Below are 24,627 nucleotides of genomic sequence, written 5' to 3'. Positions count from 1 at the left end.
TCAAACAAGTACGATTCACACGCCTAAATCGAATAAACTACCAAACACAAACGGCCGTTATGTGCGAGTTACGAGGCTCATATCACAAAGCAAAACACGAATGAAGAGTGAGTGCGTCGGTTAGCACGTACAGTCTGTCTTAAAAGTACCGCGCAAAGTGACGGTGGATCCATCAAGCCTGACCGATGAAGGACTGCTAAATTTGAGTCACCCCGAAACAATGGACAATGGACATCCTCGTCCCTTCCCCGGTCAATTGGTTCGGTGACTTTCAAATTATAGCAGGCCCTTCCTCGGTCAGGCTTGATGGATCCACCGTAACTTTGCGCGGTACTTTTAAGACAGACTGTACACGCACAACATCCTTCCTTACTTTAACTGGTTCGGGGGCTCTGGTTGGTCAGTCCTTCGTCAGCCAGCGTCATGGCCAGACCAGAAGCCATCCTGGAGCTTGAAGCGATCCTGCGGAGCTGACTATGTCAGCTTCGTCCCGCATTGCATTTTAGAAATAGACCTCCGGGAATTATCTGGTGAAGACGAGGAGGGGCGGGAGCAAGTACTTGCTCGGCAGCTGCCCACTATCGACCGCAACCACCAAAACGATCCGGAGGCGCAGAGGTACGTAGCTAGTTTGTTTCTTGTTTGTCATGCTGATGTTTGTGTCTGCTGCTCCTCTCACTCAGCTTAACACAGTCTAGCTGACGATATTTCTTCTGAGTTCAGAATCCTGCGAGTCAGCGCCGAAGTCCTCGCCGCCCGGTGGGCCACATACCGGGCTTGGCTTGACTCTGACGGTGGGGCGGCCCAGATGTTGCGGCTTGTCTGGGCCCGTCTCCATTTGGGTTCTGGCTCAACGATGCCCTCCGTTACGACCTGGCCGCGGCGGCGGCTCGGCTCTCGCCACTGCCGGGGCGCCAAGCGGCTCTGGAAGCGGAGATTTTCGCCGCCGACGCCCTGCTGGCAGAAGAACGAACCCATACCGCCGCGGCCGCAGCGGAACTCCGCGCCTCAGCAGCTGAAGTGGTCTGGCTACGAGACCGGCAGCAGGAGGCGGAGGCTCGGGCAGCGTATAGCGCCCGGCTCCATGAAGAGGCGGACCGGCGGGCGGGCGCGGCGGAGGCCGAGCTCGCGGCCCTCCGCGCCGAGTGTGGCGGCGCGCGGCGCTCAGCCCGCAGGGCCCGCCGCGCGAAAGTGGCGAAAGTGGCCACCCGCCGCCGTTTTGAGCTGTACGGCGCGGACTCGGCCGTCAGGCCCGGGAACACTTGCAGCACGCGCGCCAGCGCCCAGTGACCTCGGGCGTGTCAGACTCTGCTAATAGCACTACGTCGCCGACTGTTAGGTTCCGTTGGTCAGCTTGCCATTTTTTTCCTGTGGATCAGGGTATGGAGGTACTCCCTTTTCCATCTTCTCCAGAATCCAGAAAAGCTCCGCTGCTGACGAGGAACTAGACAAAATGCAGAAGGACTGGTGGACAACTGAATCCTTCGGAGCCAAGTATGAACGGTCAGTGTCACAGTCGAAAGAAGACCGTCGAGCGCAAGAGCTTCTAGAGTCAACAACCACCAAGTTAACCGGCAACCGTTACGAGACTGGCCTCCTCTGGAAGACTGACGACGACACGCTGTTTCCAGACAACAAGGTGATGGCTACAAAGAGACTACACGGCACCGATAGGCGTCTGGTAAACGATGAAGAGAAAGCGCAGCTTACCAGGCCACGATCGATGCATATGTAAAAAAGGGCCACGCCAGAAAGCTGTCCAGGGAGGAGGCACAGCTCCGGCTGCCCAGACGCTGGTTCCTACCACACCATGCCGTGACTAATCCCAATAAGCCAGGCCGCTTCAGGATAGTCTTCGATGCGGCAGCCAGATCGTACGGAACATCGCTGAATGACAAACTCCTGACCGGACCAGACCTGCTGAAGAACCTCACCGGCGTCCTGCTCCGTTTCCGAGAAGAAAAAGTCGGCATGGTGGCAGACATCCAAGAAATGTACCACCAGGTCCGTGTCATCGAGAAGGACCGACCTGCGCTCAGCTTCCTGTGGCGCGACCTGGATCAAACTAGAGAACCAGACATCTATGAGATGCAGGTGACCATCTTCGGCGCCAAATCGTCTCCAGCGTCTGCCAACTACGTCCTCCAAAGAACAGTCGCGGACCATGGAGAAGACTGCGGGCTACCAAAGAAGGCCGTGGAAACTGTGAAGAACAGTTTCTACATGGACGACTTCTTACGATCAGAAGAACATGAAGATGATGCATTGAAGACGACGAAGCAGGTGACAGAGACACTCTCCCGAGGCGGCTTCCATCTATCCAAGTGGGTAAGCAACTCGAGGCGCGTCCTGGAGAGCATTCCCCGAGAGAAGCGCGCCCAGCCGGAACTAGACCTCACAGAAGCGGAGCTGCCCACACAAGGTGCCTTGGGAGTGGTTTGGGATGCTGAAAAGGACAGTCTGAGCTTCAGATTCCGAGACTCAAGCGTCCCGATGACAAAGCGGGGAGTCCTCCAAAGGACTGCGTCGATCTTCGATCGTCTGGGGATCGCCGCGCCTTTCGTCATCAGAGCCAAAATGTTCATGCAGCAGCTCTGGACCAAGCAACTGGACTGGGACGAGCTGGATCGTGAGGAGCAGAAAGAATGGGAAGAATGGCTCCAAGAACTGCCAGCACTGAGAAACATCAGTGTCTCACGCTGCCTCCGTCCAACATCAAGTGACACAATTGCGCGCGAGCTTCATGTCTTCTGCGACGCATCAGAGGGAGCGTTCGGAGCAGTCGCTTATCTCCGTACGACCTCACCAGACAGCACGCATCACTGCTCGTTCATCATGAGCAAGACACGAGTTGCACCGCTGAAGAACTGTTGACAAGCGGCAACGCGGAACACCAAGCTCGAGAGGACGGTACTAGTGTAAAAGTGCTCATTAAACGCTTTTCCAAGAAAACCTGTGCTTTTATCATGCCGGACTCCGCGTGGTGAGAGCACGCGTTCCCGGTTACAACAGTCCGAGTTAGAAGCGCGACGGGCGCTCGGTGTTTATGAGGCTACTAACGGGTATGGCTGCGGTTGGTGGCAGGCCGAAGTCAGTGAGAGGACCGGCCGCATGCTGCTATGTGCGTTCGATAAACTTGAAACTAAACAATGCTGTCATAGGCCAGGGTCCGGGTCATATAGAGCCCCTTTACTGGCTTTGCGGTAAAGTGATACTTCTTGGAAAGAGCAGCCTGACAGATGGGTTCATATAGCCATCCTTGTACATTTCACCAAAGTTTCCAAAAGTGTCACTTTAGCAAAAGTGAAACTAGCAAAAGGGCTTTTCTACAATGCAAATACAATAACACAATCGTACACAATAATGACTTTAAGCAAGTCAGACCAATCGCTGTTGGTTGCACATATATCCAGTCATGCACCGAATGAAGCTGCGGGACACTGATGTCTCCCGCGCTACATACCGACGTCGGCACCACCTGACGAATAATATTTTGCGCTCAAAGTTCCACCAAGCGCCCACTGTCATCCAAGCCTTTAACCTCGACCCTGTCTTCCTGGGGCGGGATGACGTCCACCCCTGGCAAATGGGATGGAGAGCCCTGGCAGGATCCCTAGCTGCCCTCGGCTAAGTAAAAGATCGAGTTACTTAGAGTTACCGAGTTAGCATCGAGTTAGTATACACTAAATGACTTTACGCAAGTCAGACGGTGGTGTAAGACCATCGCTGTTGGTTGCGCCTACCGTAGGCTAGCGGCCGGGCTCGCCCTGAGGCCCGCAGGGCTGAAGTGGGCGAAAAGCTGAGGCCCACGCAGCTGGGATACGGTACGCCGGGAGGATGTGAGACAGCTGCCCATGCAACACGGGCTTTCGGTCGCGCGCTCGAAACAGAAAGTGACATGGTGAAAATTGACTGAAGAATGCCTTCAACACGGTTCGCCGCGGGTATTTTCTGCGCCGAGTAAGGGGAGTGCGCCATCAATATACCGCCTGCTATGGCATGCTTGCAGTGAGCCCTCACTGTAAAGCAGTGTCCCTGATCCGAGAGCTTGGCGCGTTTGAGCACTCCGTCGGGAGAAAAATGGAGGGCATAGTGGCTCTGACAACGGCTGTCAATTGCCGCAATGCAGGGAAACGCCCCCTCCGTCCTACGCCCGTCCTACTGACATACAAATTGTATATGAGCTAGGCTCAGGAATCGCGCGATCGGAGGGAAGAGGGCAAATGCAACAAGCTCTGCTTAGCGGGGCTCTGTCCTCGTGAATGCTAACACGTAAACAGGTTCAGATATAATTATTTTTAATATCGCGAAAACCATGTTTAACTAAATTAATGGTGAAATTGCAAACACCGTGACGACCTCTTATATTATCCCAATTCAAGCAACGCAAGTGTCCGCAAGGGTACTAAAACTAACCAGAACATAAGAACGGCTCTCTTGTAAAATGTTAAAAATGTCACCTACGATATCGATTTCCTTTTCACGGCAGCATAGGTATTACCAAATTAACGCCGGATCACACTGGTTGTGCAGTAAAAGCAGATGTTGAGATGTTCTGGCTGAACAGCACTTATTACATAGGCACTAACAGATTTACAACTAACATATTTTCATGTATGACTGGAGTTGCTGCCATACTGTAGTGAGTTATGTAAATATGTAGCAGCAGTCACGTTTCAAACCGGAACTACGAAGTGCCCTCTGTGTTCAGTCTGACTTAAGTCAAAAGTCCTGAGTTGAGCACATGTGAGTTTAACATACTCTGTGCCGGTGACAGATATCAATTGCATCCCACTCATCAAATTACTAGTAGATTCACAAAAAGTCACCCTAATTTTTCGAAACAGATAAGTATTTTAATTGTTCCTTCCATGCCCCATTGCGAATCCTTCAATACACTACAAAGGGACACATCGAAACAAATGTAAAAATACCCAATCCCTAAAACGAGTTCACTCTACCCTACCACTATACCATTCGGTATATTCGTAAAGTCTCTGGTCAATTTATCACCACCGCGGCACTTCACTGTAGACTACAGATATTTAGACTCTCTGATCCGTAGACTAATCCGTAGACTCGCATAATTGCAGGCTGTCTAATTTGAAGACCATCACCGCAAACAATCCCTCATCTGAGCCAGATTCCGAGAAAAGACTAAGGACTAACCGCTATGGTGTCTGTTTTCCGCTCGCCAACTCGCTCCGACTCCGTCTGTGGTACTGCTAGTGGCTCCTGAAAAACAGAAGACGCACAGAGCGGGTCAGGCATAGGCGGTGGAACGGGGGGGGGGGGGCTCCCAAAATAGTATTTCAGCTTGGTTGTCAGAGGGGAAATTACTCTTCAACAGGGCGAATGAGAGTGGTGGGGGGGGGGGGCGGGGGGCGGACTTAAGTGGTCATCGGCGAGGGAATGAGAGTGGAAAGTCGCCTCGTCAGTCAGATAACCCCAAAAGGAGAGGAATAAGGATCAATATAGCATTAATTTCTATGCAAGTGTGGTAAATGTAGGACGTAAAACGACCAGCCATGCAGATGCTTTTCTAGGTAAAATTGGGAGTGGTAAATTGCTCTTAAAAGCAGCTAGAGATGATCGTGCAAAATAATTTTCATTTGGATGTCGTTTCCAACCCAAATCAGCAAAATTGAGACACTCGAGACAGGTAATGCCGATTTCATCGCGGCTGGGATCAGTAGTGTCTTTGCATTTTGTTACAAATAATGTTAGGTTTTTTTCTCGAAATTGCCAGAACTGTATCACAAATTACTATCATGAAGGCCGATATTCCATCTCTGGCTCAGTCAGATAAAAAATGTACACAATCAAGAAGCAGCACAAATCAACAATACGATGATGCAATCCTGCGAGCGAAGGAACAATTATCCGCGATACCCAGTCCACGGTAGGGAGGAGATGAACCTTCGGGCCTCGAGTCAACCTACCTGGGTCGGTGGTTACGCCTCCTTCTGACGTAGCTTCTCCACCAGGAGCCGGGCCGCTCCGGTAGCCGACTCCAGACACCCGTCCATGTTGGAGCGGTTGAACGCATCACCGGCGGCCACTACCAGGGGCTGCTCACTGAGCACCACGTGGCCGGGACGGCCCGGAACGGCTCCGTCACCTGAGCGGGGTCAGATGGGGTCAGAATATGGGGTCAGATGGGGTCAGTATAGGGTCAGATGGGGTCAGTATCAGGTCAGTAAGGAGTCAGTATGGGGTCAAAATATCGCGTCATAATATCGGGTCAGACTGAGTCAGATCGCTGAGTAAGACACTGTCAGATGAATTGTGTTTCCTATGGTTAATGACTTAGTTCTTCTCACTTGGTTAGGATGAGTCAGCAGCGATTATGGCTCAGATAATGTCGTAAAGGGTCAAGTGTGTCACGCGGTCAAATGGGTCAGTGCCTAACCTATTTCGACCACGACTCAATACAATTCGCCTCACATTCACCAGTCGTACCTGCGAATAGCGCCACTTCTGGCATTTGACCGAGGTGGGCGCCGGCCAATCAGGGAACAGCTCTGTGACGTGGCGCTCCAGGATTGGCTGCACCTCGGCGGGCGTCTTCTCGACGTGCTCCTCCCCGAACTGGACGCTGGTGTGGACCACCACCGAACTGGGACCGGAGGCTGGCGGGCAGAGGCGACCGGTCAGAACCTATAGAACGAATTTATTTATTTTCGTTTATTTCAAAAAATCGCCGACGGAATTACCCATTGAGTGACGAAATCAATATTTAAAACGGAATAATGTGAATCTAGGAAATTCACCATAGGAAATTCACCATAAATCTAGTGACACTGACTTCCTGTACTAAAATAAAAAAAAAACACGAAGAGTGAGTAGTCCAATAAAGAGGAGTTATTAATAAGCTATGAGATTTGTAGCAAATCTATTCCTCGCGATTTTCGTCTGATGTCACACCACGAATGCACAGTCTCGCGCACGGCAGCCCCGTCCGTGCCCCACTGGCTCTGCCCGCAGCCCGCCCACCCGCCGGCGCCAACGTCGGCCATCCGACCTCGCAGCATCTCATCGCCAGCTGATGATGGCTCGGTAGCACTCCCCCTCAGCCCAGCCCCAACTGCACCAGCCCCGCCACGTACTGTACACGTACACATGCACGCTACAGCTACAGAGATGATGTACAGTCAATGAACCTTCAACCAGCTTAACTAACGCTCAAGTGATTGCTAGTGATCCACCGACCTCGGATGACTTTCAATAACCCCCACGTCATCCCATAATTGCCTGATTGAACTCGCAATTACACTTAACAGACCACAACCAAGCTTAACAGCAACGACAACTCTCCATTACCAACATCCACCAACGTATTCCAACGCCTTATTATGATTAATTTACAACTTTCACCCCCCCCCCTTCCCCTTTCATTCACTCACCTTGTCCGCGTTTGACGTTATCCACTGCCACATACCGCACCACGGGGTGGTCCGATACATACTTGGCACCCCAGTCCACCTTCGGGCCTCCCCCGGCGCCAAAGAACAGACCCAGGGCATACCGGGAGCTGAACCGAACCGAGCGGAGGCCAGAAGATAGTGCGGGGTTTGACTCTGGGGACGAATAGAGGGGGAGAGATGGGGGTAGTGCTGTTGATGGAATGAACGATGATGAGGCAGGTGTCAGACATGGAATCATATAAGATTGCCAACATTTGCCTAATTATTCATGCAAGCACACTGTATTACAAGCTATCACATTGGAAACATGATTATAAATGTTGTTGTCGAGCTAGGACGGATTCATGTTTGGCATGCAATGATTTACACACGAGCCAAGCTTTAAGTATTATCATTATATTGGGAAGCTGACGAAGAAGGCTGTAATATTCCTAAATCTCCCTATAAAAACACAAAAATAATATGTAAATAATTGTATTGTAGTAATGATTGTAATAATTGTAGGTGATATTTGGTATTGTAGTATTCTAACTTCTTTGCATGGGGCAAGTTTCATTGTCTATTCTATCCTTCACGCGGCGAGACAAGCTGGTAAATGTCAAGTTTAAGTCCTAAGAAGATTTCATTGATAAATTTTTCATATTTTTACATTATTTGACATCCTGAATTCAAAAATGATACTCATATGTCTCGCAAATAAAAGAAAAAAACATAATCAAACCTGACCTAACCTTACCTACTTACCTATAACCTACCAACCTACAACCTACCCTAACCTAACCTAACCTACAAACCTACCTACCTACAACCTAAAACCTACAAACCTACAACCTAACCTAACCTAAAACCTAAAATTTTTGCTGTTTCATATTCGTATCAACAGCGTCACAATTGTAGTTAGGACCTAAACTTGACATATACCGACAAGCTCTGTACAACAAGCTCAAAGAAAACATCTTTATCCTTCACGCGGCGAGACAAGCTCTGTACAACAAGCTCAAAGACCTTACAACCAAAAGACCATGCAACCTTACGAGGTAATAACGACTAATTCCCTACTCAAGGCCCTATACTGCTACTTACCCATAAGCGTAATTTTATATCTCTTTGTGGGTGCTCAAGCACCCCCAATCCTGAGCTCAGCACCCCCTGCCTTCTTAAAGCACCCCCAGCCTCCTCAAAACATTCCCAGCTGACTCAAGGCCCTCAATAATCAGAATGTCCATCTCCTAGTACTGTAATGAGCCCAGTGAATCATGCAAATACTATGCTACATACATACATACATACATACATAAAGGTTTATTTGACCACGTGACAGTCAACGACTGGTAAAAAGGCCGTACATGAGGCGAGCTGTGCAATGGTGGCACCACATGAAGAAGTGAAAAGCATCACAAAAATTAAAAACACAGTGCATTTCAAAAGAGCTCCGAACATATCTACGTGGGGATCACATCTTGTTCATTAGATCTTAGATCTATGAGTACAGGCACAGTGGACTTTTTGTACCGCTCAGTTTTGGCCCGCGGTACGACAAACTTTCGCTGCCGGCGCAGAGGGCGCCTCACATTTGCCAGCTGCTCGCCCGGGTACAGTGGGTGGGCGGGGTTGGCGAGGATGTCGGCCGCCAGCTTGCAGAGGACAGAATCGCGACGCTCGCTCAGAGTCTCGAGGTTGAGGAGCTGGCAGGCAGAGGCGTAGTCGGTGTAGTTTTCGTATCCTATCATGATTTTGCAAGCTCTTTTCTGAACTTGCTCGATTGCTTGTGCTTGTTGCTGTGTCAGTCCCGTGTGCCACAGTTGAGAGCAGTATTCCAGACATGGACGAATGAAGCTGATGTAGACGGCGCGGATATCGCTCAGATCTGCATGGAACTGACGGAGGACTGTGAGCATGAACAGCCTGCGAGAGGCGTTTTTTGTGATATGATTTGTATTTGCCGTCCACTTTAGGTCAGAAGTAATATGGACTCCGAGAAGTTTCATGGTAGAGACGACAGGTACTGGTTCGTTGTTAATGATTACTGCGCCGTCCATATCCGTGTTGTGAGAGAAGTTGCAGATGAGTATATGACACTTTTTTTCCGTTGATCTTCATGAGATTGTTCTCTGACCATGTTTCCAGAGTGGATGCGGCCGTCTGGGCTTTCTGAAGGACAATGTTTGCATCTCTTGCAGGAGACAGGATGCCGATACTGAGGTCGTCCACATACTTCCATCGATGATCTTCGGTAACTGCACAGTCATTTATATGAGCCAAAAATGCAATCGGGGCGATTTTTGTCCCTTGGGGCGTTCCACACGTGGTAGTGAGCTCTGATGAGACAGGATTCGAGCCACCAAGTCGAACGACCTGTTTCCGCTCGTTGAGGAAGCTGGCTACTGTAGGCACGATGGAGGGACGAACTTGCTGGTCCAGTAGTTTCCTGAGCACGACATCATGGCTAACCAGGTCGAAGGCCTTGGAAAAATCGATCGCCAGGATGGCCGCAGCGTTTGAAGAGCTGTCTGTGTTCTTAGCCAGGAAGTCATATAGCGAGATCAGGTAATGTACCGTAGAGTAGCCTGGCCTGTTTCCGAACTGGTGTGGGTCAAGTGATGGGGTAATGTCAGCCATGATCCAGGTTGTCAAAAATCCTTCAAAGATTTTGGAGAAGAGCGGGGTGAGTGAAATGGGTCTAAGATCGTTGAAAGAGGTTGGAGGGTTGACCTTGGGAATGGGGGTGATGAAGGATAGCTTCCAAGCAGACGGAAATTTTCCGGAGGATAGCGAGGAGTTGAAGATGTGAGTGAGTGGCTGCGATAATTCGAAGGCAAACTCCTTGACCAGCCGTGCTGGTAGCTCATTCGGTGTGGTGGAGATGTTGGAGCGGATGCTGCTCAGTTCCCTCTGGACGTCAGCTCGTCGGATGACCGGTGGGGGTGCGTCCGCCGGCAGGTAGGCAGGGAATTCCTCCAGGTTGAGTGCCGGCAGCTGGGATGAGATAGATGCGAAGTGCTGGTTGACCGCTTCCGCCAGCGCCCCACCAGTCTCATACTCAGCGAAGTTTAGCTGTTCGTTCTTTACTCGGCCGGTCAGACTCTTGATTTGACGGTACCAAGTAGCCGGCTTTGCTGTCCTCAATCCTCGTATTTTCCTGTCGTAGAATTCCGCCTTGGCTTTGCGGCACAGATGAGTGGCCTTATTTCGTAGATGTCGCCACCGGTCGGACATGCCCTCGAGTCGGAAAACTCTGTGCTTCTGGGCAATGGCGTGTCGGACGGTGGCGGTGATGTGAGGCTTCCCTCGATGTCGCACTGGCAATGTCTTGGTAGGCAGAAACCGGTCTAGAGCAGTGGAGAGCGTTGACTGCAGCACCGCCACCTGTTCATCGGGGGAAGACGCCTCATATACGGGGGTCCAGTCATGTGCTGTGATCCACCTGCCGAATGCTCTAACTCCCGAGTCCGGCAGCATTCGCACGGTCGTTCGTTCCCTCGGTGTCGGCTGGATGGTGCGCGGTCGAGCGTGCACGATGACGTGCTTGGAGCGCCCGAGGGGCGACAGCATCACAGGCTCGTGATAATAGTCACCCAGATCGGTCAGGATGAGGTCCAGAACTGAGTCCCCGTGCGTGGGGGCTGTTACAATTTGATGCAAACCATTGAGCCGGCAGAGGGACTCAACTGGAAAGCTGTTGAAATCACCGCAGATGATAAATCGAGGGCAGTCATACAGGGTACGGAGCTCATCAATGGCGAACTGAAGGTGCTCCTCGTATTTCACTCGCAGCTCTGCACACGAGCCTGGTGGGAAGTAGACTGTGGCGATGCAGATATTAGATGAACCTGCCGGAAGGTGTTTAGGCCGTAATTGAAGCCATATCACTTCAACGTCTTCCTCAGAGGGTTGGAGGCTATTCAGTAGCTTCACTGGAATGGACTGTCTGACGTAGCAGCCGACGCCACCTCCCCGACGATGCAGTCTGGGTCGCTGAAAGAAGCTGAAGCCGGGGAAATTTGCCTTGTCCTGAGCGACCTGCCAGACTTCCGAGATGCAGACAACGTCAGGGGCATACTCCAGTATGTTCGCGTATAGCTCGTCCAATTTATTGTTGAGTGACGTGGGGTTGGTCAGGAAGATGGCAGGTGCTAGCTGTTTCCCTGATCCCAGTACCCTGCGAGTCTCCGCGATGCTGAGTCGGGCTGGGACCGTGATCGTTCGCTGTTGGTATCCTGCATCTCTAATGGCGATGGGACGGGGCCGCCGGTTAGATCCACAAATGGCACGGATTGGCTGATGTGAGCGGCGGACCAAATGTGTCAGGCGCGCTGGGAGACTGCTTCGGATGGTCTGGGCGATTTTGCTATTCGCACCACCCCTCACCCTCTCACGCACCGCTAGAAGGTAAGCCCGGTCGTACGTGTTGTCAGCTGGCTTTCCACTGATGTATGAATGACCGATGCTTAGAGTGTGCCGGGGCAGACATCGGTTGGTTTCACCACGTGAAGGGTGGCGCTCTACACGGCGGGACCCACTGGCCCCAACGCCTTCCTGCCGGCTGCTGTCCGCTGGCAGGCCCGGCCCATCCCGGGGTTCAGCCGTCCGGTCTCGTCCTGCATGGGCGGGTCCGGGGCTGCCTGTTAGGGGGATCAGGACACGGCCGCGGCTCGGGCGCCGCTCGTACTCTATGGCACGTCTGCGGCGCGCCTGGACGTGGCGGCCGGCCCGTCTCCCCCTGCAGTGCTGCCTTACTCCGCCGCTGGGCGGGAGATTAATGGGTCTGTCCATGAGGGTTTCGCCACTGGTCCGAGTGTCCGACGACCGTCGGAGTCGACGACGGTGAAACGTGCAGCGCGTGAGGCGGTAGATGACGACCGAGCCGTGTGATTGGCTGGTGGAGCTCTTCTAAAACCGGTAGAATTTTGGTCGAACGAAACGAGGGCCATGGCATAGGCCTTCGGTGGTCTTGAAGAGTAAAAACAAACTTGAATATTATTCGCAAGCCCACTATGCTTACTCAATTCAGTGACTAAGAGAATATACATTGAATAAATCACCACAAATTAAGATGCATGATATTTGTGTTAACATTACATCTGATATTACCAGTAAAACGCCTTCTGGGCGAAGAACGAGCGAGCGAGATAGTGAGCCCTGCACGTGCGGAAAGGCGAGAGGGTACTTCCAACGGGCTTGCGCAAAGCACCCTTCTAACCGGTCGCTAGCGGTGTACCAAATTTGAACGCAATCGGCCCAGCCGTTCCTGAGATCTGAAAGCGGCATTCTGCACGTGCGCACGTGCAAACGGGGTCCAAACTGACTTTTGCACGGCACCCTACTAACTGGTCCCCAACCGTGTACCAAATTTAAGCGCAATCGGCCCAGCCGTTCTCGAGATCTGGAAGCGCCCCCTGCACGTGCGCACGTGCAGTAGCACCTTAACCGCAACACATGGGAATACATTGCCTGGTGGGTGCCTACCTGTATGCCAATTGTTTCAGCGAAATCGCCCCAGTAATTACCGAGTTATTAAAATGGGAACAAATTTGACACCTCTCGTTGTTGTATTTTGCACGTGCACTGGGGGTGACCCACATGCATCGGGAGTATCCTATTTTTGATAGAAGGGATGCTGCTACCCTACAAAAATTACCGCAAATCAATCGCCCAAGCGGCCGCTGAAATATGAGCCTCTCAAAATCACTACTTTTGCAAAACAGCTTGAACACCTTTGACTTTTCACGTGGCACGTGCCACGACGGTCACTGAGATGCATCAAAAGTAGTCAATTACGGGGTAGAAGGGATGGGGCTACCCAGCAAAAAAGACCGCAGGCCAATCGGTTCAGCGGTTGCTGAGATATAAGCCTCTCAAAAGCGTTACAGGCCGGGCCGGGCTGGGCCGCTCATACTGAGATTTTTCCGTTATATTGAAAAGACTCGCTTCGCTCGCTGCGCTCGCTCGCTCGTAATCAGGGGCCCGGGAACGATTTTCAAGTTTGGGGGGGGGGCGAGCCTAAAATACCTGACATGATGCATATGAAACAGTGGCATAGCTAGGGGTCTAAGGGGACACGCACCCCCTCCCCCCATCGGGCTCAAAGGGACCCTCGGGTCCGAGAGGCCCTGCGGCGCCATTTGACCGCTGAGGGTTATGGCCATATTTCTACTTAGAAGGGCCCCGTGGGGCTCGTTAGAGCACCTCATGGGCCCTAAATAGCCACACTAAGGTCTCCATAAGGGCCCCACGCCGACTTCTGAGGGCCTCTTGCGGCTTTTAAGGACACCTCGGTGGTCTCCAAAGGCCCGTTACTGGCCTCTGAGAGGTCTTACCGGCCTATGAGGGGATAGTTCTAGGGGCATTTCCCACCTGTGATGGTCCCACACTTATTTTTCTGAGGGCCCCATAACGGCAACTATGGGGCCCTCGTCGGTGCCTATGAGGGCCCACACCGGTGTGTCTGAGGGTTTCACACCCCCAACTCCGAGTGCCTACACCAGTGCCTATTAAAGCCAGTGCCTATCGGCGGCTCTGAGGACCCACCCAACACCTGCGCATATAAAGGCCACCCACTGATGACTTGAGGGCCCCACAACGGTGACCCTGAGGGCCCCACCGGCGTCTGACAGTACCATGCCGGTCTCTAGGACCCCGCAGGACTTCTTCTGCCGGCCTAAGCCTAAGGACCCCTTGCTGGTCACTGAGACCCCCTGCCGACTTGTAGACAGTTCGCGTCAGCAGCTCTAAAGGCCCCACACCCGTCTGTAACGGCTCTACACCAGCGTCTATGAGGGCCCGGAGCAACGCCTGTAAGGACCCTCATCGGCGCCTCTGAGAGAATCACACTAGCACCTCTGATCGCCCACACCGGCACCTGCATGGCGGCCCCACACCGGTGCCTCCCTTACCGGCGGCTCTGAGGGCCCTACGCCGGTGATTCTGAGGGTGCCACCGATAAATGAAGGCACCACACAAGCCCTTAGTGTAGCTGAGCTTTAATCTCATACCGGCCCTCCGAGGGCGCCACGTCAGTGCACTCATTGTCCCACACCCCTCCCTCACACCCGGAGCGGGTAAACTGTGTTATACCTATAGCAACGATTTTACCAGCGTTGTACGTTATGTATTTCTCAAAGTTGACTCAAAATGGTCCAGTACAAAATCTGGCCTGCCAAACTTATGGCCAAGGTCAGGCCCAAACACGTTTTGGGCAATCAGTCTCAGTCCATGACTCCATTCTTCGGCAACTACGGTGCAAGGCCGATACTGTAGAAACTTGCAATTTGTACCCTTGACCTGACCTTGACCTTCACCTCAAACTTTAAATTAAGTACATGTTTTTAGTTATTCGTGATGAGATCTTTCGATTGGCGCTAGAATTTTCCAAATCCGACCATTAGTTCGGGAGATAACAGGGGGTAAAATTTACCCCCCCCCCCCCAGCCCCGCGCGTTCGGCTGGAGACCCCAGCCCCCCATTGGGTGAGCCAAAATTGTTTTACAGTGGCGCTATTAAAACAAGCTCTCGAACCGATTTAACATCATTTCTTGCATGATGCCTGATGGTTACAGTAAAAAAAGAACAGCTAAAAAAAACTACAAAAACTATGGCATGCCTTTCTGAAAGTTATTGAGCACCCCCAATGATTTTTGGAAAACTACACCCATGTACTTACCGATATCCTTCTTCAGCGTTCCTCCAAGCTCGAGAATTTGCGGCGGCGGCATTGTGAGAAGAATGGCGTCAAACGACTCAGTCCGGCCGGTTTCCGTGGTAACGGACGCACTGCGCGCCATCTGTTGACACCTACCAAAAACGCAGCTTCAGAAATCAGCCGCAATGGGGCCTAGCGGGTGGTAGTAGACACTAAGTAGTGTCGAACGGCATTGCCAAGGCCCTAGGCATTGCCAGAAACGCAGGTTCAGCTTATGGGTGACCGTGAGTCATTCCGTAAACTTGGCTACAGTAACGGTGGAACACCTTCAATTAAGGGGGGCACTACCGACTTAATTTGGTCCCGTTCCTTCCATGCAACGCCCATTGGGCGAATGTTAACCCTCGCCCTGGCAGGGGGGGGGGTCGATGCGACCCCCCCCCCTAAGGTTTTTCGGAGATAGCGTAAAAACGGCGGCGCGCAGCGCCGCCAAATTTGGCACAGCCTATGGGGCAACCTTTTTACATATGACCTGAAAATTTCAGGTCCGGGTGACCTTGGGTCAGGTCACCAGGTCAGAAAAACCGGTACAAGGTCATGGTCAAATTTCAATTTTCTTTTTGCACCTGTCCAACTCACAGTTTTGCACTGATTTCCTTCAAACTTTCAGGATGTGCTAAGTTCACCGAGTTGTATAACATATAGTTCGGGTTTTTTGAGGTCACTGACCTGAGGTCAGTTAGAGGTCATTACGTCGTAATGTTAAGCCTATGGGAAAATACTAAATTCGGAAAATACTGGAGATATCCGCTTCGTTCTATCACCTTTGTGCTTTGAAACCACAGTACTTAACAGCAGGTCACTTGGTGCTTCTTTGTTTGGTGTACTTATCCATGGGTCAGGTCAAATGAGGTCAACTGAGGTCAAATGACGTTTTTGCCAATAACTTGGCATATAATGACGCTAGAGCTTAAAAAATGGTATCATTGTGTTCCTGGTGATCAGCCGAATCGAATGATATGCGATATGATGCAATTTGGTTAACTTTAACTTAATTTATTCATTTAAGTTTACTTAAAATTTAAGAAAAACTTTAAGTACACTTAAGCAAGCTAAAAAGTATATCATTCGACGCGCCTTGACGCGCTGAGTTCACTGGTGCTTTTCTTTTTGCTCTATCTTAATTAGATCAAAAGTTATAAGCGAAAAACTTTTGACCTGTTTTTAGCGAAATTTTTGCATTTATACCCCCCAAAACCCCGCTAAATATTGACCTAGAGCAACCAAATTTGCACAGGGGCGAGAACTCCAGGGGGCCCACCTACCTACCAAATTTGGTGTTTCTAGGTGCCATAGGAGCCAATCGCGAGGGGGGGGGGTCGCATCGACCCCCCCCCCCCCTGCCAAGCCGTGTTATGAAAAATGCCCTGCCAGGGCGAGGGTTAAAATGGCACGGGGGGGGGGGCACAATCAAGTCAAAATCAAGGGGGCACGGTGCCCCCCCCCCCCGTTCCCCCGCCTATGCTTGGCTATGACCTTGCAACCCTAGTGCTCAAACAAAAGGAACCAGCATCCTGCAATATCTGTTTTGCAATCTCTGCAAATACAATTCTGGCTCGAGTGGCATAAGCTCTCAGCAGCTCTTAGCTTGACTATCTAGTTACTTTTAGCTGACACGCCCAGCCATAATCCTGTACCTTTAGCACTCGCGACCTGCTATTATAATCTCACCAAGCCTCAGGTTCTTGCCCCACTAATTTCACTTCTGGTTCTAAAAGCACTCCTGATCTGCCCCTACCTTTTCAGTACAATCATTCGAATTTTGCCAATACCGCCGACCTTACTTCCAACGTTGCTTCTAAATCTCAAATGTTGGTACAATTTTTAATACCTATAAATTTAGTTCGAATGTTTGAATGGACGGATTGACAGAGCGGGGTCTCTGTCTGAGACCCGACTCATACCGTCCGATCGCGCAATTCTGGGTAACGGGAGAATTTGGATGCCAAAGTTTAACGTGCCCTTCAAAGCCGGACACGGCCTGCCCCACTCAACTGACTTCAACTGGCTGCGGCTGCTCCCACTAACCGCAGACCATCCCGTCAGGAGTCTCAAAGATCGGAGCGTCTCGAACCCGGGCTCTCACTACCGGGAGTCCACTGTTCTACCAACTGAGCTACTTAGGTCGGCTTTCTCTATTTCTCACTTCTCTCGCCTATTGTCCCATTGGTGATCTCATACTATACGCGACAATTCTCACTACTTCTCGCTACTCATAAACTCGCCAGTCACCAGCCCTCTCACCCCTATCTTTTTCATTCTCACCTCAGTCACCCGTTGATTAAACTCTGGTGTGACCTCGGCCCTGCTGAAGAAGTGTTTCACTAGGGCGCTGGTACCACGGGGAGTGACCAGGTGTTGGCTACCGGCCGGCGCCGGGCGGAGACCCTGTACGGTGGTTGTCAGAGGCGCCAACAGGCCTGCTAACTGTAGCTCGGAGTAGAATCTGCAAACGGGTTAGGAGAGATGGTAATTGGGCGTCACTTTTTTAGTCACGAATGCCTTGAAATCAATTATCCTAGGACCTAGAGGGACGCAATTATTTTGTGTTATGGCGGGGAGCGAGTAAATGAAAGTTGAGTCGAGTAGCGTCCATGTCACCAGCCAAGTTGCTGGGAAGTGGGACGGTGCTATAAAATCAGTGGTAATCGGTCTACACGACAATATTGAGCATCATTCATTGACTAGCGAGAGAAAATCGCGGAACAGAACATCACAGACTGAAAGGTAGCTCGCGAGTGAAAGAGGCTCGATGCCATCTTGCATAACGCGCACCGACGGGGGGGGGGCGGATATCTGCCCCCCCCCCCTGAGGTTTTTCGCGAATAGCGGGAAAAACGCGGCGCGTAGCGCCGCGAAATTTGGTACCACTATTCTCTCATCAATTTTACACATGGTGTGCAAGTTTGAACCTCCTAACTTTTAAGATAAGGTCACCAGGTCACTTTGAATGACCCAATCTCAAGTCACTTTTTTGCAACTTAGTCACCGTGCCAGAGCTACAGTAGATGTCGGAGGCCTTTGAAAGTCGCAGGATGTTATAAGGTCATTAGTAGCTACAATTTGTTTATCTCAGAATTTTGATATCGGTGACCTAAGGTCAGGTCAATTTCTCGACCTCCCCATTATAAGTCAATGGGGGAAAAATCAACTCCCTGTTTTTACCACTAAAACGGGTCGGAATGGCCCCATATGACATGACTTCATATACGATCAACCTTCACTACCTTGAGGTCTGTTTTGCTGTTGGGCAGCTGTAAGGTCATATGACGTCATCAAAGGTCACCAAAGGTTTTTTTGCCAATAACTCCGTACAGGAACAAGATACAGCCGCGCGGATGGTCTCATTGTGTTCAGCTCGTCAAGACGCATCGAATGATATACATGATGACCTCGAGGTCACGTGACCTGAGGTCAACCTTTGACCTTGATCTTTCGAGGTCAACATACAGGGTGTCCAGAAAAAACGGATACTATTATTTTTTGCTGTAATTCCGAAAATAAACACCGCACATTTTAAAATGGCACATGCTTGTATTCGCAAAAATATGGCAAAACAGACAGCATGTGCCACATGGCATGTAAACCCTTTGGTTAGTCGCGGCAGCTCCTCAAAGCAGATACTCAATGTGAGCGGCCTTCCGGCGGATCAGCTCCAGCACCAGCACGGTCGGCAGGTGACTGATGGTCATGTTGACCCTCTCGGAGGGCAGGCAGACAACTTTCCAACGACGCATTACAGTGCTCATGAGTTTTGCCAAATCTTGCACTATAAGCACATGAAGTTGAAAAAAAATCGGCACGTGCGTTAATAAATGCGACTTAATTTCCGTAGTATCTTTTTTTTCTGGACACCCTGTATATATCATTCGATGCGGATTGACGAGAGGATCACGATAATGCCCTTAGTTTGTTCCTATCTTGACTAATCCGTCGGTACTAAGTTGGCGCAGACCCCCGTCGGTGCGCGTGTTAACTAATGAAGCATGCGCAAAACAACAAAGGGGCCCAGCAAGCCACACAGGCACAGCACATAATAGATACCGATTTACCACAAAAAGTAGCATGCATGTGACCATAGGCGCGGGAGCCGGGGGGGGGGGGCAGTGGGGGCAGCTTGCCCCCCCCCCAACTCTGGGGCCGTGGGGGCGGTGCCCCCACAGCTTTGAGACGGAATACCACACTTTTTTTGCAAATGTTTTTTCTTTTTTTTGTTGAAAAAGCCGAGGGGTGAAAAATAAGTGGCCTAAAACCGGTGAGAAAACTAGATTTGGGGGTACCCTAGGTTGATCTCTATTATGGTGTGCCCCCCCCCCCCCCAGTCGGAAAGTAGTTCCCGCGCCCCTGCATGTGACAAAGCCTTTCCTAATTCACACTCACTTGTTGTGAAGCTGCTGGAACTGTGGTGTCACAGTGATGTACTGTGCTCCAAGGTCCACGGTGCCACAGCCCTCTGGGCCGCGGGAGGTCGACATACGACCGCCTGAGGGCACAGACAGGTCAGATAGAGGGATCATAGGGTTACATATAGTGCCACCGCCCCCCCCCCCCCCTTCCCGCCGCGAGAGGTCGACATACGACCGCCTGAGGGCACAGAGAGGTCAGATTTGGAGCGGCACCGCTGCTCCCGAGGGAGCGCACCCCGTAGCCGGGTGCAGTGAGTGCCTTGGGGCTGGGTGGCCTGTCCTCTGGACGGGCTCAGCCCCGGCGACTCACTAGGGTGCCTGCCCAGACCAATGTCTCCCCCTATATCTTATCATCCTCCCGGCTCTGAAATGGTCTTGCCAGACCGAAAGGGCCTAACCCAACAAAACAAAACAAAACAAACAAACCTGTGTCAAAGAAGAGATGGAGAGACACTCGTTTCTTTTCTCGCTTCATCTGCTCAATCCTTCACTCACTCAGTTGCTCATCCTGTCATTCACTCTATTGACTCGACATTGAAACTCCCTCAGACACTTTAATTCACCTAATCATGGCTGTGCAGATAGCTACTTGCACCATGAGCTATGCACTGCACATCAGCTGCACGCCTAACCAACCTGTTACATCTATCAAGTACCAACTGACCCAAAACACTGGCCTGCAAAAAAAAAAAACTAGCCGACCTGTTTGAACCATTCCTATGCCCCCGCCCCAGTGACATGACATGTACCCCAGTGAACAATATGAACCCTTGGCCTAGCTTCCACCCCACTCCTACCAGCCGGTGCCCCCACTCACTGACCTGCGCCCCGTGCCTTATCCCACACCGTCAGTTGACATCTGCTGCCCAGCTCCTCTCGGAGCAGGGATGACGTCACTGCGGACGTCAGTCCGCCGCCCACCACCAACACACGTGGAGTCATGACCTGGCGAGAAAACGTGTGGGGCACAAGTAAATGGGTGGTGATCACAATCATATCATACTATGATAGTTAGAAGTCAGGCGTGGATAGGGGTGGAATCTGAAAACAGGGGGCCTTGGTAACAAGTGGATTCAGTCAGCGACGTACGATAGCTCCTATGCTTTCAAAAATAAAAGCACGGTAACAGATGGATATAAACACAAAAATGGCACTAACAGAGAAATAAATAGATATATATATATATATATATATATATATATATATATATATATATATATATATATATATATATATATATATATATATATATATATATATATATATATATATATATATATATATATATATATATATATATATATATATATATTTAGCCTTTTATATCTAGCATTGATATTTACTAAGCACTGCTAGCGCACCGGCGGCAAGCCGGCGAATAATCCAGTTAGTACTGCGGCCCAAAACAGGACGCCTGGGGCGATTTGATTAAGGATTTTAAATTCGCTTGATCTTATCACATGACAATCAGCCTGTTAAAGGCACCAAGAGGGGAAGAATATCCCAATAATCAAATGACTAAAAAATGCCCTTCAGCGCCGTTTTCAGACTCCACCATGGATATGTAGGGTGTGGTGTTAAGTGTGAACTGTGAGTGATGTGATGCATAAAATGTTTGTCTTACTCAGTCCTGAGAAATACAGGGCCCTGTTTCACCGGTGATAGCAGCACGCTGCTATCAAATTGCGCGAGCTGACGTAATGTGATGACGTCACACTTATGACGTTTCGTGTAATCCGTGAGCTTTTTCATAGCTACGTTTGGAACAGAGTTGCTGTCTCCTTGAATGCGTTTGATACATTTGTTTGATCGCACGGCCGTGAAGATGTTAGCAGCAATATTTGATGACATCACACAGTTTGACGACTCCATGGTTTATTGATGTTTCCATGGAAACCCAATTTGACACGTGTAATAGCAGCGTGCTGCTATCACCAGTGAAACAGAGCCCTGGAATGTGACTCATACCGAAAGAGAAATTAGATGCCGCAGGGGCGCAGGGCTTTCTCTCCAAGCTCCAAAGCCAGACTGGAAAACATCCATACACAACGCTGGACGCCCGTGAGACTCTCTTGCGCCGAAATTCGGCTTTTGCGCTGAAATTAAATTTCTGTGTGATTTGCGCCAAAAGTTAGGTGCCCATTTGTGCGAAAATTAAACCCTTTTTATATAAAACACATGTGCCGGTCCCATAGCTCAGTTGGTAGAGCGTTGGACTCCGCGTGGTGAGAGCACGCGTTCCCGGTTATAACAGTCCGGGTTCGAAGCGCGACGGGCGCTTGACATTTATGGGCCTCCTGACAGGTATGGTTGCGGTTGGTGGCAGGCCGTAGCCAGGCGAAGTCAGTGAGGGGACCGGCCGTGCGCGGCTATGTGCGCACGTTAAACTTTGGACTCTAAATTCTGCCATAGAACCGGAATTGCGCGATCGGAGGGTTGAGGGCAGGGTCACCGCAACAAGCTTCGCTTAGCGGTGGCTCTGTCCTTGCGAATCCTTCCTATCAAAAGGTTCGGACTAAATATATAAAAAAAAATGTGCACATCTACCCATCAAGGCTATATGAACCAGACAGATTGTTCCGGGGCCTTGTACGCTCCCCCATGTTTGACCGTCCAAATGAGTTTTTTATTTCCACGGAAACCCAATACCTCAATAGCAGGGATGCGGAGCCGGAGCCGGAGCCGGAGCCGGAGCCGCCGGAGCCGGCATATTTTGCCCGGAGCCGGAGCCGGAGCCGGAGCCGTGAAACAATATAGCCCGGAGCCGGAGCCGGAGCCGGAGCCGTCAAAAAAGGGGGCGACTCCGGCTCCTTTTCTTAAGAGGAAACATATATAACAGTAGAACAGGAAACAATTATTTACCTAATTCGGTTTGACAGTACAAGGCGTAAAACAATGTGGTGTTCAAAATAGCCTTGTTATACGAATACAGAAGCAGCGTGTACCGTGTACCAATCCCATCGCCTTTTTTCTTCCACCCGTATTTTATGGATCGCGTAGGGGTGTACTGAGTAGAAGCCGGAGCCGGAGCCACCGGAGCCGGAGCCGCCGGAGCCGGATCATTTTACTCGGAGCCGGAGCCGGAGCCGGAGCCGCCTTGACATTTCACCCGGAGCCGGAGCCGGAGCCGGAGCCGATTTTTTTCTCCGGAGCCGGAGCCGGAGCCGGAGCCGTCTGAAATTTCCACGGCTCCGCATCCCTGCTCAATAGTCTTAGCGCACTCTAGCTTCATGCCGTGAAACAAAGCTGGAGCCGTGAGTTCCGGGCCACAAATTTGTACCGATGTTAATATCGGCGGAGCAGTATGTTTCAGGCTGGCGGGAGTCAGCGAGGGCCGGGCCGCGGAACAGCATGTGCTCCGGCACATCACCCTGTTCTCGGCACACGGCGCAGAGCGCCCGGCCGCGGGGCACCGCTTGTCTGGGCACTGCTGGCACGCCGCGGAGTGGAGACAGCCGATTCGGTGCCGTATTGGAGCGAGCGGCCCCATTGGCCCGCCCTCATCTGGTGCACCGAAATGGCATCCTCTCGGTCCTCTCCGGGGATAGGGAGCGGCGGCGTGCTCCCGAGGAGTGGCTTGAAATGAATAGTGATTCTGAGCAGTTGTCGCGCTCTGCGCCGCACAGTGCGATGCGAGGCCGCACAGTGAACCGCCCTGGTCAGCGAGTGGGCGTTCGAGGGCAGGCCGGCCGCGCTCCCATTCCCCTCGATACCGCAGTGGGCAAGAACCCAATGCGATATTGCTTAACGACGCTTGGCGATGTTCAACAAGGTCTTCTTTACCTATCTCCACGCCGAGGGTTGAGGCCTCACCTGGGCCCAGTTTCAGCAAGTGCGGTAAACTCAATTTGGGGTAAAACACCAAACTACCCCATTCTGTAACTGCAAAAAATAGGTACTACCCCAAAATTAAGTTAACCTAACTTGGTGAGGCTGGGCACTTGACTCAAGCTCACCAAGTTATGTAAACTTAATTTCGGGGTAGTATACTTGTAGTTATGTAGTGGGGTAGTTGGGTATTTTACTCCAAATTAAGTTTACAGCACCTGGTGAAACTGGGCCATGGGCAGCCGCTTCTCCGCTGAGATCGAGCGGCTCACGAGTTCGAGCACGCCACGACCGGGGCGGGGACGTCTCGTCCCGAAACCTCTCCAGAGCCGCCTGGGGGGCGAATCTGCTACTAGATTGAGCAGCGTACCGCATAAATTTGGTGATTGTATTTCGCCAAAAAATTATGCAACCACCCTGCGCCGAAAAATGTGTCCGCCGCCATGCGCTGAATTCGGCGCATGCGCTTTTTCCAGTCTGGCTCCAAAGTTCCTCTGATTTCCAACAAACTCTTAAAGGGACCCTCCCACCTTCAAAAAAGTTAATGAATTGGCACGAAAGTGATGTCGCTCGGTTCAGAAAGAGCGAAAACGAATATCTACCAAATTTCATCGAAAAATATTCACCGGTTTTCAAGATATTAGTCTTTTACTTTTGTTTACTTTTTGGGATCTCCACTGTTCCTAGCGACTTTATTTGAAAGTGCGGCAGTTGTTGCGCGCAAAGCAGCATATACCACCGCGTGCTACCAAATGTTTTAGTAAAAGATTTAAAAATCGTTAGATCTCCGCTGACGTCACAAATTCTAAGGGGGCATACCAATGCACTAGCCCCTTAGAATCCGAAAACTGCAAGTTTGAAATTCCATATCTCCGAATTAAAGCATTTGTCGATGTTGTGAGTGCCCAAACCGGTATTTGCAGGCCATGGCCACCAATTTGGCTATCTCAACTCAAAACTAATGTTAAGGTGGGAGTGTCCCTTTAAATGATACACTACTGACTACATATACGACACATGACGATTATTATAATCATTAAATGCTCAGGTTATGGATAATAATTAGCTAATAAAAAGAAAACTAACCGCCGCGGTGACTCCACTACTCGCCCAGCCACGCGCGCGTCAAAATTGGTGCGCAAGTAACGTAATATGCGCGCGTGTGCGCCAGTATCAAATTCAAGAAAATGCTCTTAAAACGCTGCTATGAGGGTAATGCTATACTGCAGCAGCCATTCCCCACACATGCACCGCGATAAGTGAGACG

At 50.9% G+C, this 24,627-nt stretch overlaps 2 protein-coding genes across 2 annotated transcripts; one reads left to right on the top strand and one right to left on the bottom strand.

The window, feature by feature from the left end:
- The first annotated feature begins 856 nt into the window (after positions 1–856).
- Positions 857–2,874, top strand: LOC122368025. The gene is made up of 3 exons (XM_043341618.1): positions 857–1,056; positions 1,414–1,503; positions 1,848–2,874. The coding sequence occupies exons 1-3, from the start codon at positions 857–859 to the stop codon at positions 2,872–2,874; spliced, it is 1,317 nt and encodes a 438-aa protein (XP_043197553.1).
- A 1,474-nt stretch (positions 2,875–4,348) lies between these two features.
- LOC122368023 (renalase-like) lies at positions 4,349–24,495 on the bottom strand. Its single transcript, XM_043341617.1, is given in 10 exon segments — positions 4,349–5,235; positions 5,943–6,103; positions 6,106–6,121; positions 6,463–6,632; positions 7,407–7,580; positions 15,088–15,208; positions 17,392–17,572; positions 19,507–19,609; positions 20,354–20,477; positions 24,447–24,495. Coding segments are annotated over 8 exon segments (1,035 nt in total). The 5' UTR covers positions 20,475–20,477; positions 24,447–24,495; the 3' UTR covers positions 4,349–5,235; positions 5,943–5,954.
- Between the last annotated feature and the right edge of the window lie 132 nt (positions 24,496–24,627).

This window comes from Amphibalanus amphitrite, unplaced genomic scaffold (genome assembly GCF_019059575.1).
Source record: "Amphibalanus amphitrite isolate SeventyFive unplaced genomic scaffold, NRLGWU_Aamphi_draft 000915F_arrow, whole genome shotgun sequence".
NCBI classification, from domain to species: Eukaryota; Metazoa; Arthropoda; class Thecostraca; order Balanomorpha; family Balanidae; genus Amphibalanus; species Amphibalanus amphitrite.
The sequence above is the reverse complement of the archived record's forward strand: the minus strand, read 5'-3'. Positions and strand labels throughout refer to the sequence as shown.